Here is a 15,024-nt window from a genome sequence, read left to right as displayed (position 1 = left end):
CACTAGTGAATTCTATCAAACATTTAAAGAATTAGCACTAGTTCTTCTCAAACTCTTCCAGGAAATTGCAGAGGAAACAACACTTCCTAACTCATTTTGTTTTGTTTTTATTTTTATTTTTATTTTCATTTACATGTATTTGCTTTATTTTATGAGACAGAGTCTTACTCTTTTGCCCAGGCTGGAGTGCAGTGGCACAATCTCGGCTCACTGCAACTTCTGCCTCCCAGGTTCAAGCGATTCTCCTGCCTCAGCCTCCCAAGTAGCTGGGATTACAGGTGCCCACCACCACACCTGGCTAATTTTTATATTTTTAGTAGAGATGGGGTTTTGCCATGTTGATCAGGCTGGTCTCAAACTCCTGACCTCAGGTGACCCGCCCACCTTGGCCTCCCAAAGTGCTAGGATTATGGGCGTGAGCCACTGCGCCCAGTCCCTAACTAATTTTAAAAGGCTAACGTTACCTGATACCAAAGACCAAAAATGACATCACAAAAGAGACCATTTCAGACAAGTATCTCTTATGAATATAGATGAAAAAATCATCAACAAAATACTAGCAAATCTAATAGAATATTAAAAGGATTTTACACTATGACCAAGTGAGATTTATCCCAGGAATGCAAGGGTGGTTCAACATAAGAACATCAGTGTGATACACCATGTTAATAAGGTGAAGGGAAAAAAAAAAAAAGTTTATCTCAGTTGACACAGAAAAGTCGTTTAGCAAAATCTAACACCTTTTCATCATTAAAAAAAAAAAATTCACAAAGCTAGGAATAGAAAGGAACTTCCTCAATATGATAAAGAGTATTTATGAAAAACTCACAATTAACATCATACTCTATAGTGAAAGACTAGAAGATTCCCCCATAGGATCAGGAACAAGACATAGATGCCTGCTTTCACTAGTGGTTTTCAACGTTGTACTGGAAGCTTTAGCAGAAGAAATTTGACAAGAAAAATAAAAAGCATCGGTATTGGAAAGGAAGAAGTAAAACTATAGATTTGTTGGACTTAATCAAAATAAAAAACTTTTGTACATCAAAAAACATCAAGAAAATAAAAAGACAATCTATGGAATGGGAGAAAATATTTGCAAATCATATGTTAATTAGGGTTCTAGTATCCAGAATGTATCAAGAACTACAACTGCAAACAACACAATTTAAAAATGAGGCTGGGCCCCGTGGCTTACACCTGTAATCCCAACAGTTTGGGAGTTCAAGGCAGACAGATCATCTGAGGTCACGAGTTCGAGACCAGTCTGGCCAACATGGTAAAACTCTGTCTCTACTGAAAAATATAACAAGAGTGAAACTCTGTTAAAAAACTAATTAATGAATTAATTTTTATTTTTATTTTCATTTACATGTATTTGCTTTATTTTATGAGACAGAGTCTTACTCTTTTGCCCAGGCTGGAGTGCAGTGGCATGATATCGGCCCACTGCAACTTCCGCCTCCCAGGTTCAAGCGATTCTCCTGCCTCAGCCTCCCAAGTAGCTGGGATTACAGGTGCCTACCACCTGTAATTATTAATTAATTAATTAATTAAAATAAAGAGTAGGCTGGGCATGGTGGCTCACATCTGTAATCCCAACATTTTGGGAGGCTGAGGCAGAAGGATTTCTTGAGCTCAGGAGTTTGAGACCTGCCTAAGCAAAATAGCAAGACCTCGTCTCTATTAAAATAATTTTTAAAAAAATCAACCAGCTGTGGTGGCACGAGCCTCTAGTCTCAGCTACTTAGGAGGCTGAGGTGGGAGGATCACTTAAGCACAAGAGATCATGACTGTAGTGAGCTTGATCATGCCACTGCTCTCCAGCCTGGGTGACAGAGTGAGACTCTGTCTCATAAAATAAAAAATAAAAAATGGGCAAAGGACTTGAATAGACATTTTCCCAAGGAAGATACATAAAAGACCAGTAAGCACGTAAAAAGATACTCAGTGTCATTTGGCATTAGGGAAATGCAAATCAAACATAATGAGCCACCACTTTATTCCTATCAAGATGGGTACAATTAAAAAAAAAAAAAAGAAAAGAAGTGTTGGCAAGGATGAGAAGAAATCGAGTGATTCTGCTGAGAGAGCATTTGAAAAAAAGAAAACGAAATTGGAAACTTTGTGCACTGTTGCTGGGAATGTAAAATGGTGCAGCTGCTGTGGAGTACAGTTTGGCAGTTTGTCAAAAAGCTAAACATAGAATTACCATATGACTCAGCAGTTTCACTCCAGCGTATATGCCTAAAAGCATTGAAAGCAAGGAATCAAAAGATATTTGTGTGCTAGTGTTTATAGCAGAATTTTTCACAAGTCAAAAGATAACAGTCCAAGTATCCATCAACAGATAAATAGAGAGATAAAATTTGGCATTTTTACATATATACTCATACAATGATTCAGCCAGTTTTGGTACATGCTACGACATGGATGAACCTTGAAAATTTTATCCTAAGTGAAATAAGTTAGACACAAAAGGACAAATACTGTATGGTTCCACTTACATGAAATATGTAGAATAGGCAAATTCATAGAGACAGAAAGCAGATTAAAGGTTACTAGGGACTTAGGGGTAAGGCAGAAGGGGAAGCTATTGCTTAATGCTTACAGAATTTTTCTTTGGGGTGATGAAAAAGTTTTGGAAGCGAATAGTATTGATGGTTGTATGATACAGTTAATATAATTAATGCCACTGAATTGTATACTTTAAAATAGCTCATATGGCACAAAGTTTTATGTATATTTCACCATAGTAAAAAAAAATTATTAAACCCATACTGGTCTTTATTTTCATTATGCAGCTCTACCCTTTCAAGCTATCATTTATTTCCATTTTTTATTTTTTTGAGATGGAGTCTTGCTCTTTCACCAGTCTGGAGTACAGTGGTGCAATCTCAACTCACTGCAATCTCTGCCTCCCGGGTTCAAGCAGTTCTCCTGCCTCAGCCTCCTGAGTAGCTGGATCTACAGGCACGCACAACCACGCCCGGCAATTTTTTTTGTATTTTTAGTAGAGATGGGATTTCTCCGTGTTTGCCAGGATGGTCTCAATCTCCTGACATCGTGATCCACCCACCTCAGCCTCCCAAAGTGCTGGGATTACAGGCGTGAGCCACCACACCCGGCCAAAATTTTAAACTAGTTGTAAGAAAAAGACACTTATAAGAAGGAAAGAAATTCTTTTCCTTTAGTTTCACTTTTAGTGTATTTTACTTTCGTTATGTCTGGCTGATGAGGCTCTAACTAGTCATGTTCAGTCTTATGGTAAATATATTAGTAAACTAATGACTTACATATGTGTGTATTTTTCATTTCAAACAATGAACAATCAGATAGTAGTTGCTCTTGACAATAGGTGTTGATCAGGTAGACAAGATTTTATGTTATTGTGAAAGTAAAATACTGTGTTTGCATGATAGTGCCACATTTTGAGAACCTGCGTTTTCCTTAGGCCGAATGTTGGGATAAAATTAGACCATAATGAGTTGGACCGCAAGTTCCTTGAATTCAATATACTGCTTAGTGTCAGCCCAGATGGACACACAGAACCTTAAAGAGTCTCCATATGTTTAATTTGCCCTTTTGTTTAAATAGATATTCAGCAGGGACTGGAGAAAATATCAAGCTGTGCCTTTCTGGCCTACAATGTTTATTTTGTTACCTCATCATGTGCCAATTACTAAATAATTTCCACAGATTGTTATTTCAGGAGAATACTTAGAGTGAAGGTCTTTGGAAAGGAAATTCTTAGCATTTTGGAAATGAGAAGTAAGCACTGTTCTTTTTATTCTCTAAAATTTCAACCTATGGGTTTCTCATTTTTTTTTCTTTCAGCTGTTTGGCTATCAAATCTGTGTTTCAAATACTAATCCTTTTTTTCTCAAGGAATTTTTTTTTCTGGACTGTTACAGTATCTTCTGCCTTGGTGGCTTTGCTTCCACTCTTGGCTTTGCTATAATCCATTCTCCACACTGTAGCCAGAGCATTCTTGATACAGTTGCATTGTCCCATATGGTAGCCATTAACCATATGTGATTATTAAGGTTAAGATAATTAAAAGTAAAATGTGCCTCAGTCACACTGGGCACATTTCTAATACTCAGTAGCCACTGTGGCTAGTGGCTACCAAATTGAGCAACACAAGTATAGAACATTTCTAACATCTCAGGAAATTATATTAGATAGTGCATAAGTCAAATCACCTCCCTTACTGTTGCAACCAAAACTCCTTTCCAAGGCAGGCAAGGTGCTATAAAATCTTGCTTATCTCTGCCTTCTCATTTCTCTTTACATAATCTTTTATTCACTGTAGTCTAGATGAATTGGCCTTCTCTGTTCCTTTGACTATGCCAGAATTTCTCCCCATCCCTTCTCAGGGGCTGTTCCTTCTATTTTGCAGTTCCTTCTGTTTTGGAACATGCTTCCCCACCAGATCTTCACTTGGCTGGCTACAGTGTCATCATTTAGGTGTCAACTTAAATTACCACCTCAGGAGAATTCTTCCCTGTCTACCCTAAACACCTCTTTTGAGAATCTTTTGATCATATTACTCTACTTTTTTTTTTATCATCTTTATAGCATTCATCCTTAAATGAAAGTCTTATGTATTTGTATATTTGCCCACGCTAATACCCTTGTCACCACTAGAACATAAGCTTCTTATGGTAATAGATTTTGCAGATAACTGTGTGGTACATGTTGACAGGATACACACTGGCATTGTATAGTAGTCATTACTTTATTGATTAGTCCTGGTTCTTTTGAAGTTAATCTGTTTCCCTGACTATATAAAGGAATGATAGATATTAAAAGATTGTCTGAATTTTTATCATCATGGGTTATTAATCTGTTAATATTTGTGGTATAGATAGAAAAAATAAATTTTATGTATCTGTTGATTTGATGCTCCTAAAGAATACTTCCTAACCTCTCCATCCTTGGTTTTTTTTAAAGTAGCTTTTATACCTTTGTTCCTTCTCAGGCTGAGCATTTCAGAAAGTTGTATTGGCTTGATACATGAACATAATGTTCTAGCTAGCATTTAATAAATAAATAAATAAATATTTGTCCAGTCCTAACACTGTTTGCCTATGTTGTATAGTCTATATAGACACATAGTCTGTTGCTATCTAGAAGCATTGTACTATTTTGGCATATCGTTAAATAGTCAGCATGGTTGTACAGTTACTTTGTGTAAAGAACTCTGTATTTCCACTATAGAGGATAAAGATTTTAAAAGAAATAATTGGCCGGACGCGGTGGCTCACGCCTGTAATCCCAGCACTTTGGGAGGCCGAGGCGGGCAGATCACGAGGTCAGGAGATCGAGACCATCCTGGCTAACAAGGTGAAACCCCGTCTCTACTAAAAATACAAAAATTTGCCGGGTGTGGTGGCGGCGGGCGCCTGTAGTCCCAGCTACTCGGGAGGCTGAGGCAGGAGAATGGCGTGAACCCAGGAGGCAGAGCTTGCAGTGAGCTGAGATTGTGCCACTGCACTCCAGCCTGGGCAACAGAGTGAGACTCCGTCTCAAGAAATAGTTGACACTACTGGTATTTTTGGTAAATTTATCTTATTAGAAAGAAAAATGAACATTATGAAGCATCATGAAATAAGTGGTAACTGATCAAGTGTTAGACTGTACTAAAAATAAGAAAAGATATTTTATGTTGATTTTACTTTCTTCATTATTTTCCAAGTTTCTTATACTGAAGCTATATTACTTGTGGATTTGGAACAAAAAGAGCAAATGTCATTTTTTTAGATGCAGTACATGCTGAGTATACAAAATATATAAAATATTTAGAGAAGATAAGGAATCAACAATTGATGAAATTAATTATGGGAAGCTTTCAGGAAAGAGCATGTACTTCTTTATCGGCATGAGGTCAGCTCCAATTTGGTCCACACATGTATTTTCAAATGCTGCCTTGTAATTGCATTTAATTACCTTAAGTCATTTAGGTGATTGATAAGAGGTCATCAGGTCTACCAAGCTGGAAATATCAAAAATAGAGCAATGTTATTTGTGTTTTATAGGTTGCTTCATGTGCGAAATGGAAACTGCAAATATCATTTGGGTGAAGAAACATTTAAATTAGCTCAGACATATATGGATAAACTATCAAAACATGGCCAGCAAGCAAATAAAGCTGCACTCTATGGAGAACTGTGTGCACTCCTATTTGCAAAAAGTCACTATGATGAGGTAAGTGTTTTAAGGTACATTTCATTGTGACCAATAAGTACCTATAAAAACAGAGAGTAAATCAAATAGTCTTCTCTTATTTTTCTTACAGATCTTTTTTGCTTATTAGGTTTATATAAGGCAGTACACATTTGTAATGGAATATTCAAAATCAGTCAAGCTGAGCACTGTGGCTCATGCCTATAATCCTAGCACTTTAGGAGGCCAAGGTAGAGAATCAGTTGAGCACAGGAGTTTGAGGCCAGCCTGGGCAACAAAGTGAGACCCTGCCTCTACAGAAAATTAGCCGCATGTGTAGCACACACCTGTGGGGGTCACAACTAGATGGGAGGCTGAGGCAGGAGGATCCCTTGATCCCAGTAGGTTGAGGCTGTTGTGAGCCATATTTATACAATCCAGCCTGGGTGACAGAGTGAGACCCTGTCTCAAAAAAATAAAAATGAAATCAGACAAAAGGAGTATTTGTGAGATGAATTTGAAATATATACATGTATAATTTAGAGCCCTTTCTTTTGTTGTTTTTGTTTTAATTTAACCAAATGTTTACCTAAATTGTTTGGATGGGCTTCTTGTAGTTTTTGAGACAGGGAGGGTCTTGCTTTGTCACCCACGCTGGACTCAAACTCCTAGGCTCAAGTGATCCACCTTCCTCAGCTTCCCAAAGAGCTGGGATTGCAGGCATGAGCCACCATACCCAGCCTGACAGTTATTTTCCTTCTACATTTGGATTTAGGGGTTTATACTATGCCTTATTCATGTCTTTGCAACTCTCATCACATTCGTGAGGAATGTTGAAGTCTTGGATAATTTTGAAAGTTCAATCTTTTAGTGATAAATAAGCTTTTCACTGATATCTACAGAAAAGTAAACAAATCTTACAGACATAGTTTGATGAATTAGCACCATGTTTTTGTGTTAGGATAGGCTAGGCTATGCAGAGGTAATATCAACCCCAGAATAGCTTGGAACAATGAAAGTTTCTTTCTGGCTCATAATATATCCCTGTCTTCAGATGGCTATGGCTGTTCTTAACATTATATCTACAGTTTGATCAAGACCCAGTGTGGTTTTGGGTCTATCTGGAACATACCTATCTAGAACATTACCCGCCTGGGCACAGGGGCAGAAACTTCATGGAGTAGTACTGTTGGCTCTTGGACTTTTCTTCCAGAAATGGCATACTTCACTTTTCATATTTTAATTGCCAAAAGAAATAACATGGCCACACTTGTCTTTGTTTGTTTACTTGTTTGTTTGAGACAGCGTCTCACTCCATAAGGCCTGGAGTGCAGTGGCATCATCATGGCCCACTGCAGCCTCCACGTCAGCCCCACCAAGTAGCTGGAACTACAGGTGCACATCCCCACGCCCAGCTGATTTTTTTGATTTTTGATAGAGACAAAGTCTCACTATGTTATAACCCAGGCTGGTCTCAAACGTCTGAGCTGGGTGATCCTCCCACCTCAGCCTCCCAGAGTGCTGGGATTACAGGTATGCTTCACCACAGCCAGCCTGATAATTTATTTTGACTTTTTTATTTCTTCCACTAAGCACCAGGAGAGGAAGGACATTTTTTGTTTTGTTTCCCACTTCATACCTAGATACTAGCATATTTGCCTGCCACTTAACCTCTCCACACCTCAGTTTCCCATAATAGTACATATCTTATAGGGCTGTTGTGTCAGGTAAATGTGTTAATGCACATAAAATACCTTGGACAGTAGCTGGGACAAAGTAAGCACTCAACTAAACAGACAATTCATACATAAAATAATAAATCTTACAGTAGGAGGATGGAATGTATAGGAAAACACAGGAAACCTTGTCTGGGACTGAAACCTGCAAGACAGATGAGTTTAAGGAGTTGGAAGAAGGGGGAATGTATTTTAAGGCAGAGGGAACAGTATGTGCAAAGGCTTCTAGGCAAGAGAGAACATACCTCTGATTTCTGGAAAATATTATACACAAGGTCTGATTCAGACAAGCTATAGATATTAAGAGTAAAAATAATTTAACAGATTTATACTTTGAAGAAAGTTTAGCCTCAGAAAATTCTAACTGTAAATATTTTGTGTGTGTTCTTATTGAAGTGCTTGTAGAAAAATTTTGCAGTCATCTTGTTAAATATTGTCAACTTGATTTACCACAGTTCTGTCTCTTCTATAAATAATAATTTTTTTAGGCATACAAATGGTGCATTGAGGCAATGAAAGAAATTACAGCAGGCTTACCAGTGAAAGTTGTGGTGGATGTTTTAAGACAAGCTTCTAAGGTAAATATACTGTTAAAATTATTAAATGAATTATAGGATTTATCAGGCTTTAAGTTTGTTTTAATTAACCTATTATTTAACATTTTAGTTATTTGTACACTCCATAGACATAGGTCTGTTTTATAAGTTTCTGTGCTCATTTTTAGAAATCTGGTTTCTAACTAAAACTATCACACGTAGATTTTTAGCTAATTTTTCTTTACCAAGAAAACCAGTGAAATAATTCATTTTGATAATTGTTTCAGTGCACTAAAGTACAGATCAAAGTAGTATTTGGGTGCTATTCTGGCTTGAGTTTCTTTTTGTTGTTTTTTTTTTTTTAATATTTATAGCAACCTAAATTCCTTATGCCAAAATCCTGTGAACTTTGGTCACTCTTCTGCTAAAGGATAGCCTGGTGTTAAATCTCTTTGTCATTGTATTGCAGTCTCACAGCAAGGCAGCTTGCTATACTTGACCTGCTAGGCAGTCCTTACTTGATTTTTCTCTAGTTTTTTCTTATTCTGTAAATAAATGCATTAAATCTTTTACATTTTTATTTTATTTTAAATAGAGACAGGGTCTCACTATGTTGCCCTGGCTGGTGTCAAACACCTGGACTCAAGCGATCCTCCCACCTGAGCCTCCAGAAGTTCTAGGATTACAGGTGTGAGCTGCCACGCTTGGCCTGCATTAACTCTTGAGGATATTTAGTAGTAGTTTAAAACTACTGCTTTGGTGCAGTGAGGCCTTAAAGCATTAATGTACTTTTCAGATACACTCTTCTACCCAGAAGTTTCTCAGATTTGAATATTTCATTTTGGTTTATTTTACTTACGAAAATTCAACTAGAAGATAGAGTCCAAAATTATATCTGGGAGAATCCAAGATTTCTGTATTAAGTCAGTCATTTTAGAGTAAGTAAACAGTGTAAATATTCAAGTTATGAGAGCTAGAACAGGGATATTCTTATGTTTTTAATTAATTGAAATAATTGAATATTAATTTAATATAAAGCCAGTGTAATATTTATGCAAGATTAATATTTCTATATACAAATTATATTTAGAGTTTTTAAAAAACGACTAGCTATACTCATGGATCAAAATATTTTAAGAAATAATTGGGAGCTGTGCACAGTGGCACATGCCTGTAGCCAGGAATTCAAGTCCAGCCTGGGCAACATAAAACCTTGTCTCTTAAGAAAAGAAATTATAAGAAAACTTGAAATTCTATGCATTTAAAAATTAGTAAATGAAAATAACAAAAGATTGTTGTAAGCCACTCCAGGACTGGGATATAAGGACCTTAGAAAATGCTGTGGTAAATGCTGCCCCCTTTATTTTATTTTAATAATAGGGAAAAATGGGAGTATACCAGCTTTGTAAGGTGACTTTATTATGACAGATTTGTACTAGGACTGACTGTCAAATTTTTTTTTTTTTTTTTGTTTTTGTTTTTGTTTTTGTTGAGACAGAGTCTCGCTTTGTCGGCCAGACTGGAGTGCAGTGGCCGGATCTCAGCTCACTGCAAGCTCCACCTCCCGGGTTCACGCCATTCTCCTGCCTCAGCCTCCCGAGTAGCTGGGACTACAGACGCCCGCCACCTCGCCCGGCTAGGTTTTTGTATTTTTTAGTAGAGATGGGGTTTCACCGTGTTAGCCAGGATGGTCTCGATCTCCTGACCTTGTGATCCGCCCGTCTCGGCCTCCCAAAGTGCTGGGATTACAGGCTTGAGCCACCGCGCCCGGCCCCAAAATTTTAAACTTTATAATTTTCCCAGCTTATATACATATCTGTTTGTAATAGAATTTTTTTTTTTAAACGGTGTCTCTCTCTCTCGCCCAGGCTGGAGTGCAGTGGCACTCGGCTCACTGCAAGCTCTGCCCCCATGGGTTCACGCTATTCTCCTGCCTTAGCCTCCCGAGTAGCTGGGACTACACAGGCGCCTGCCACCACGCCCGGCTAATTTTTTTGTATTTTTAGTAGAGATGGCGTTTCACCGTGTTAGCCAGGATGGTCTGGATCTTCTGACCTGGTCATCTGCCCGCCTTGGCCTCCCAAAGTGCTGGGATTACAGGCGTGAGCCACCGCGCCCGGCCTATAATAGAAAATTTTTAAGTACTTGGAAGGAAAGAAATTACAAATAGAACCTTTGTATTTATGTTTGGAGGGTTTTTTTCTTATTAACTGTTATAGCCAGAATATATAAACTACACTTATTTTAGCACACTAATGAACTGTTTGAGAGTTAACCGTTTTTCACTTTATCTTTAGGCTTGTGTAGTAAAACGTGAATTTAAGAAGGCAGAACAGTTAATTAAACATGCAGTGTATTTGGCACGGTAGGTGATTATTATTAAAAATATCCTTTTAAATTGTCTCTATACTTTATATGCTAATAATTTTGTATTCTTTTATAGGGATCATTTTGGATCAAAACACCCAAAATATTCTGATACATTGCTAGATTATGGGTTCTACTTACTCAATGTAGATAATATCTGTCAGTCTGTTGCAATTTATCAGGTATGTTAATGGTTACCCTTTTTTTCTTTCAACCTATATTGACTTGCTGACCTGTATTTGTTTGTGGTGTATAAACCACTCTTCAAAAATGACTTTTTAACACCTACCCTTCCCACCAATATAGGTTGCATCATTATTTTATTAAGTATTGCCTAGAAGGCGTAAAAGTTAATGCTTTGGGAACTAAAGAGAATCATTCAGGAAAGGAATTGTTGGGTTGTGAGCTCATATTTGGGAGTAGTTTTCCATTTTTTATTTACCCATATAATGGCTTGTCTTTGTTGTTAATTTAGTAAATGTCGCTAAAGCTGCCTTTGTAATAACAAAGATGGCTGATAATTATTTTAGGCCTTTCTTACTCATTCTCAGGTAAATGATGTATTATGCCATCGGTCTAGACAAGGCATACTTGACTTTAAGGTTCACTTTTTTTTTTTTTTTTTCTTTTGAGACAGTTTTGATCTGTCGTCCAGGTTGGAGTGCAGTGGCGCAATCTCAGCTCACTGCAACCTCCGCCTCCTGAGTTCAAGCAATTCTCGTGCCTCGGCCTCCTGAGTATGTGGGATTACAAGCCCGTGCCACCATGCCCGGCTAATTTTTGTATTTTTAGTAGAGACGGGGTTTCACCATGTTGCCGAGGCTAGTCTTGAACTACTGACCTCAGGTGATCCACCCACCTCGGCCTCCCAAAGTACTAGGATTACAGGTGTGAGCCACCGTACCTGGCCTAAGTTCACTTTTGAAGAAGGACACAGAGAAAAACATTCCCAATGTCTTGATTCTCAAGACATAGGAATGATTATTATTATTAAGCCATTGCCTTTTAAGTCAAACTCTATCTTCAGAAATTCAGGCCTTCTAGGTGACTTTCGTGTTCTGTAATTTAAATATAGCAGGACTTTCTGGGCTTCATAATTTTGTGGTGTTAGGCATATAGATATATATTTAAATTACTAGGATGTTTAATTTAGGTGGTATTTTCCACAGTATTGACAAATATTTTTATGATTCTTTCAGGCAGCACTTGACATTAGACAGTCAGTGTTTGGTGGCAAAAATATCCACGTAGCAACAGCTCATGAAGATTTGGCTTACTCTTCTTATGTCCACCAGTATAGCTCTGGGAAATTTGACAATGCACTGTAAGTTCCACATTCCTTTTCTCTGAAGGAGGAAATACTGTTTTTGTTTTATTTTGTTTTTTCCCATTAGGGAACTATTATTATATTAATAATAGTACTTGATATACTTTATAGATTGAATTTGTCTTCCTGGAGCTTTAACAGAATGCCTAAAATGTTCTTGAAGTCATTTAAAATCATACCAGTTTTCAGGTGCAGAGGCTCTTGCCTATAATCCCAGCACTTTGGGAGGCTGAGGTGGAAAGATTGCTTGAGCCCAAGAGTTTTGAGACCCTGTCTACTCAAAAAATTTTAAAAATTAGCTGGATGTTTTGGTGCATGTCTGTGGTCCCAGCTTCTCTGGAGGCTGAGGCAGGAGAATTGCTTGAGCCCAAGAGGTCAAGGATGCAGTGAGCCATATTCACACCACTGCATTCCAGCCTGGGCAACAGAGTGAGACCCTATTTCCAAAAATAAATAAAATCATACTAATTTATAGGTTATTCACTTAGCCTTTATGTGATTTAATATTGAGACTTGTATATTTTCATGTAGAATGTAACTTATCTTTTGAGTATTTACTTGAATAATTTTTGAGTAATACAGTAGCAAACTTAACCTGAAAACTTCTTGGTCAGAACACATAGAAATACTGAATCAAATATAACAATTGTCTTTTTAAATGTGTAACTGAGCTTGCAAGAGTGAGGGGGAAATCCTCCAAGGGCCAATAATGGACACTAAAATTCAAAGGATTAAGCATGGCCTGTGGTATAACTGCTCTGGGGTGATGGGAAAGTTTAGAGATTTCTGTAACCTTGGTTTAAGAAATAGCCTATAGGAGGCTGGGAGTTAGAACTGAAACCCTCACATGAAGCAGAGTCAAGACTACAGCCCGGCTGGGCACGGTGGCTCATGCCTGTAATCCCAGCACTTTGGGAGGCCAAAGCGGGTGGATCACCTGCAGTCAGGAGTTCAAGACAAGCCTGGCCAAGATGATGAAACCCCATCTCTACTAAAAATAGAAAAATTAGCCGGGCGTGGTGGCAGGCACCTGTAATGCCAGCTACTCGGGAGGCTGAGGCAGAGAATTGCTTGAACCCAGGAGATGGAGGTTGCAGTGAGCCAAGATTGTGCCACTGCCCTCCAGCCTAGGCAACAGAGTGAGACTCTGTCAAAAAAAAAAAAAAAAAAAAGACTACAACCCCAGGGAAAAGACAACAGGTGGACATCTATCTAATTAATAGATGATAGGGAAAGCTGGCCATCTGAGTTTGGTATCACAGTTGAACCCAAAAAGAAGCCTCACAAAACATAATTCTTTACCTATAACACTCTTGAGCTCTTGAGACAGGGATAATGCCTGAGGATCTCCAAACAGAAAAATATTAAAAAGCACTTTGGGACTGCAGGTTTTCCTGGGATGCCTTGTGAGAGAAAATGCAAAACTTGGAAATAATTACCTGTCAACCCAAAGTACACAGACATTTCATAGACAAAGCTTTACCTAAAATGAACTCACCATTAAAAATTACAAAACATAAGAAAATATTTCCTCTGAGTCAGCAGACATAATGAACAGGATTAGAATCCTGAGAACTTTAGTTAACAGAACTTTTTTGGCCAGGCGCAGTGGCTCACACCTGTAATCCCAGCACTTTGGAAGGCCAAGGCGGGCGGATCATGAGGTCAGGAGATCAAGACCATCCTGGCCAACAGGGTGAAACCCTGTCTCTACTAAAAATACAAAAATTAGCTGGGTGTGGTGGCACGCGCCTGTAATCCCAGCTACTCGGGAGGCTGAGGCAGGAGAATCGCCTGAACCTGGGAGTTGGAGGTTGCAGTGAGCCAGGATCGCCACTGCACTCCAGCCTGGTGACAAAACGAGACTCCATCTCAAAAAAAAAAAAAAAAAAAAAAAAAAAAAAGTTTTTTGATTGATGCTATAGTATGTATTCTTTCTATGATTAAAGATACAAAATAGGGGCCGGGCGCGGTGGCTCAAGCCTGTAATCCCAGCACTTCGGGAGGCCGAGATGGGCGGATCACGAGGTCAGGAGATCGAGACCATCCTGGCTAACACGGTGAAACCCCGTCTCTACTAAGAAATACAAAAAAAATAGCCGGGCGAGGTGGCAGCGCCTGTAGTCCCAGCTACTCGGGAGGCTGAGGCCGGAGAATGGCATGAACCCGGGAGGCGGAGCTTGCAGTGAGCTGAGATCCGGCCACTGCACTCCAGCCTGGGCGACAGAGCGAGACTCCGTCTCAAAAAAAAAAAAAAAAAAAAAAAAAGATACAAAATAGGTTGGCAAACTAGGCCTGCAAGTAAATTAAAGTTTTATGTTTTACTGGAACATAGCCATGCTCATTCATTCATGTATTTTCTATAGCTTCGTTCACACTGCAGCAGCAAGAGTTCAATAGTTGCAACAGAGAATGTGTGGCCAACACAACCTAAAATATTTACTATCTGGCCCTCTACAGAAAAAGCTTGTTAACCCTAATATAAAAGAAAGAATGAAGAAAATTCCTGTAAAGGAAATGGGAAGTTTTTTTGTTTTGGTTTTGGTTTTTTTTTGAGACAGAGTCTCTCACTCTGTCCCCAGGCTGGAGTGCAGTGGCGTGATCTCGGCTCACTGCACTCTCCACCTCCCAAGTTCAAGCGATTCTCCTGTCTCAGCCACCTGAGTAGCTGGAATTATAGGCACATGCCACCACACCTGGCTAATTTTTGTATTTTTAGTAGAGACAGGGTTTCACCATGTTGGCCAGACTGGTCTCGATCTCCTCATCTTAAGTGATCTGCCCACCTTGGCCTCCTAAAGTGCTGAGACCACAGATGTGAGCCACCGCGCCTGGCTGGAAAAGGGCAGATTTTAAAATAAAACAACTGATACATGCTACAGCATGGATG

The 15,024-nt window shown here is 38.7% G+C and overlaps 1 protein-coding gene across 4 annotated transcripts in view; it reads left to right on the top strand.

The window, feature by feature from the left end:
- LOC105476862 (amyloid beta precursor protein binding protein 2) overlaps positions 1-15,024 on the top strand; it is a 78,840-nt gene that overhangs the window by 51,232 nt on the left and 12,584 nt on the right. For all 4 annotated transcript variants that reach the window (XM_011733143.2, XM_071082807.1, XM_071082806.1 and 1 more), the window contains 5 exons: positions 6,042-6,210; positions 8,393-8,482; positions 10,738-10,805; positions 10,884-10,989; positions 12,007-12,131. In XM_011733143.2, the coding sequence (XP_011731445.1) occupies positions 6,042-6,210; positions 8,393-8,482; positions 10,738-10,805; positions 10,884-10,989; positions 12,007-12,131 (558 nt within the window). The remainder of the gene's footprint in view (positions 1-6,041; positions 6,211-8,392; positions 8,483-10,737; positions 10,806-10,883; positions 10,990-12,006; positions 12,132-15,024) is intronic.

The sequence above is a fragment of the Macaca nemestrina genome, chromosome 17 (genome assembly GCF_043159975.1).
Source record: "Macaca nemestrina isolate mMacNem1 chromosome 17, mMacNem.hap1, whole genome shotgun sequence".
In the NCBI taxonomy this organism is placed as follows: Eukaryota; Metazoa; Chordata; class Mammalia; order Primates; family Cercopithecidae; genus Macaca; species Macaca nemestrina.
The sequence above is the reverse complement of the archived record's forward strand: the minus strand, read 5'-3'. Positions and strand labels throughout refer to the sequence as shown.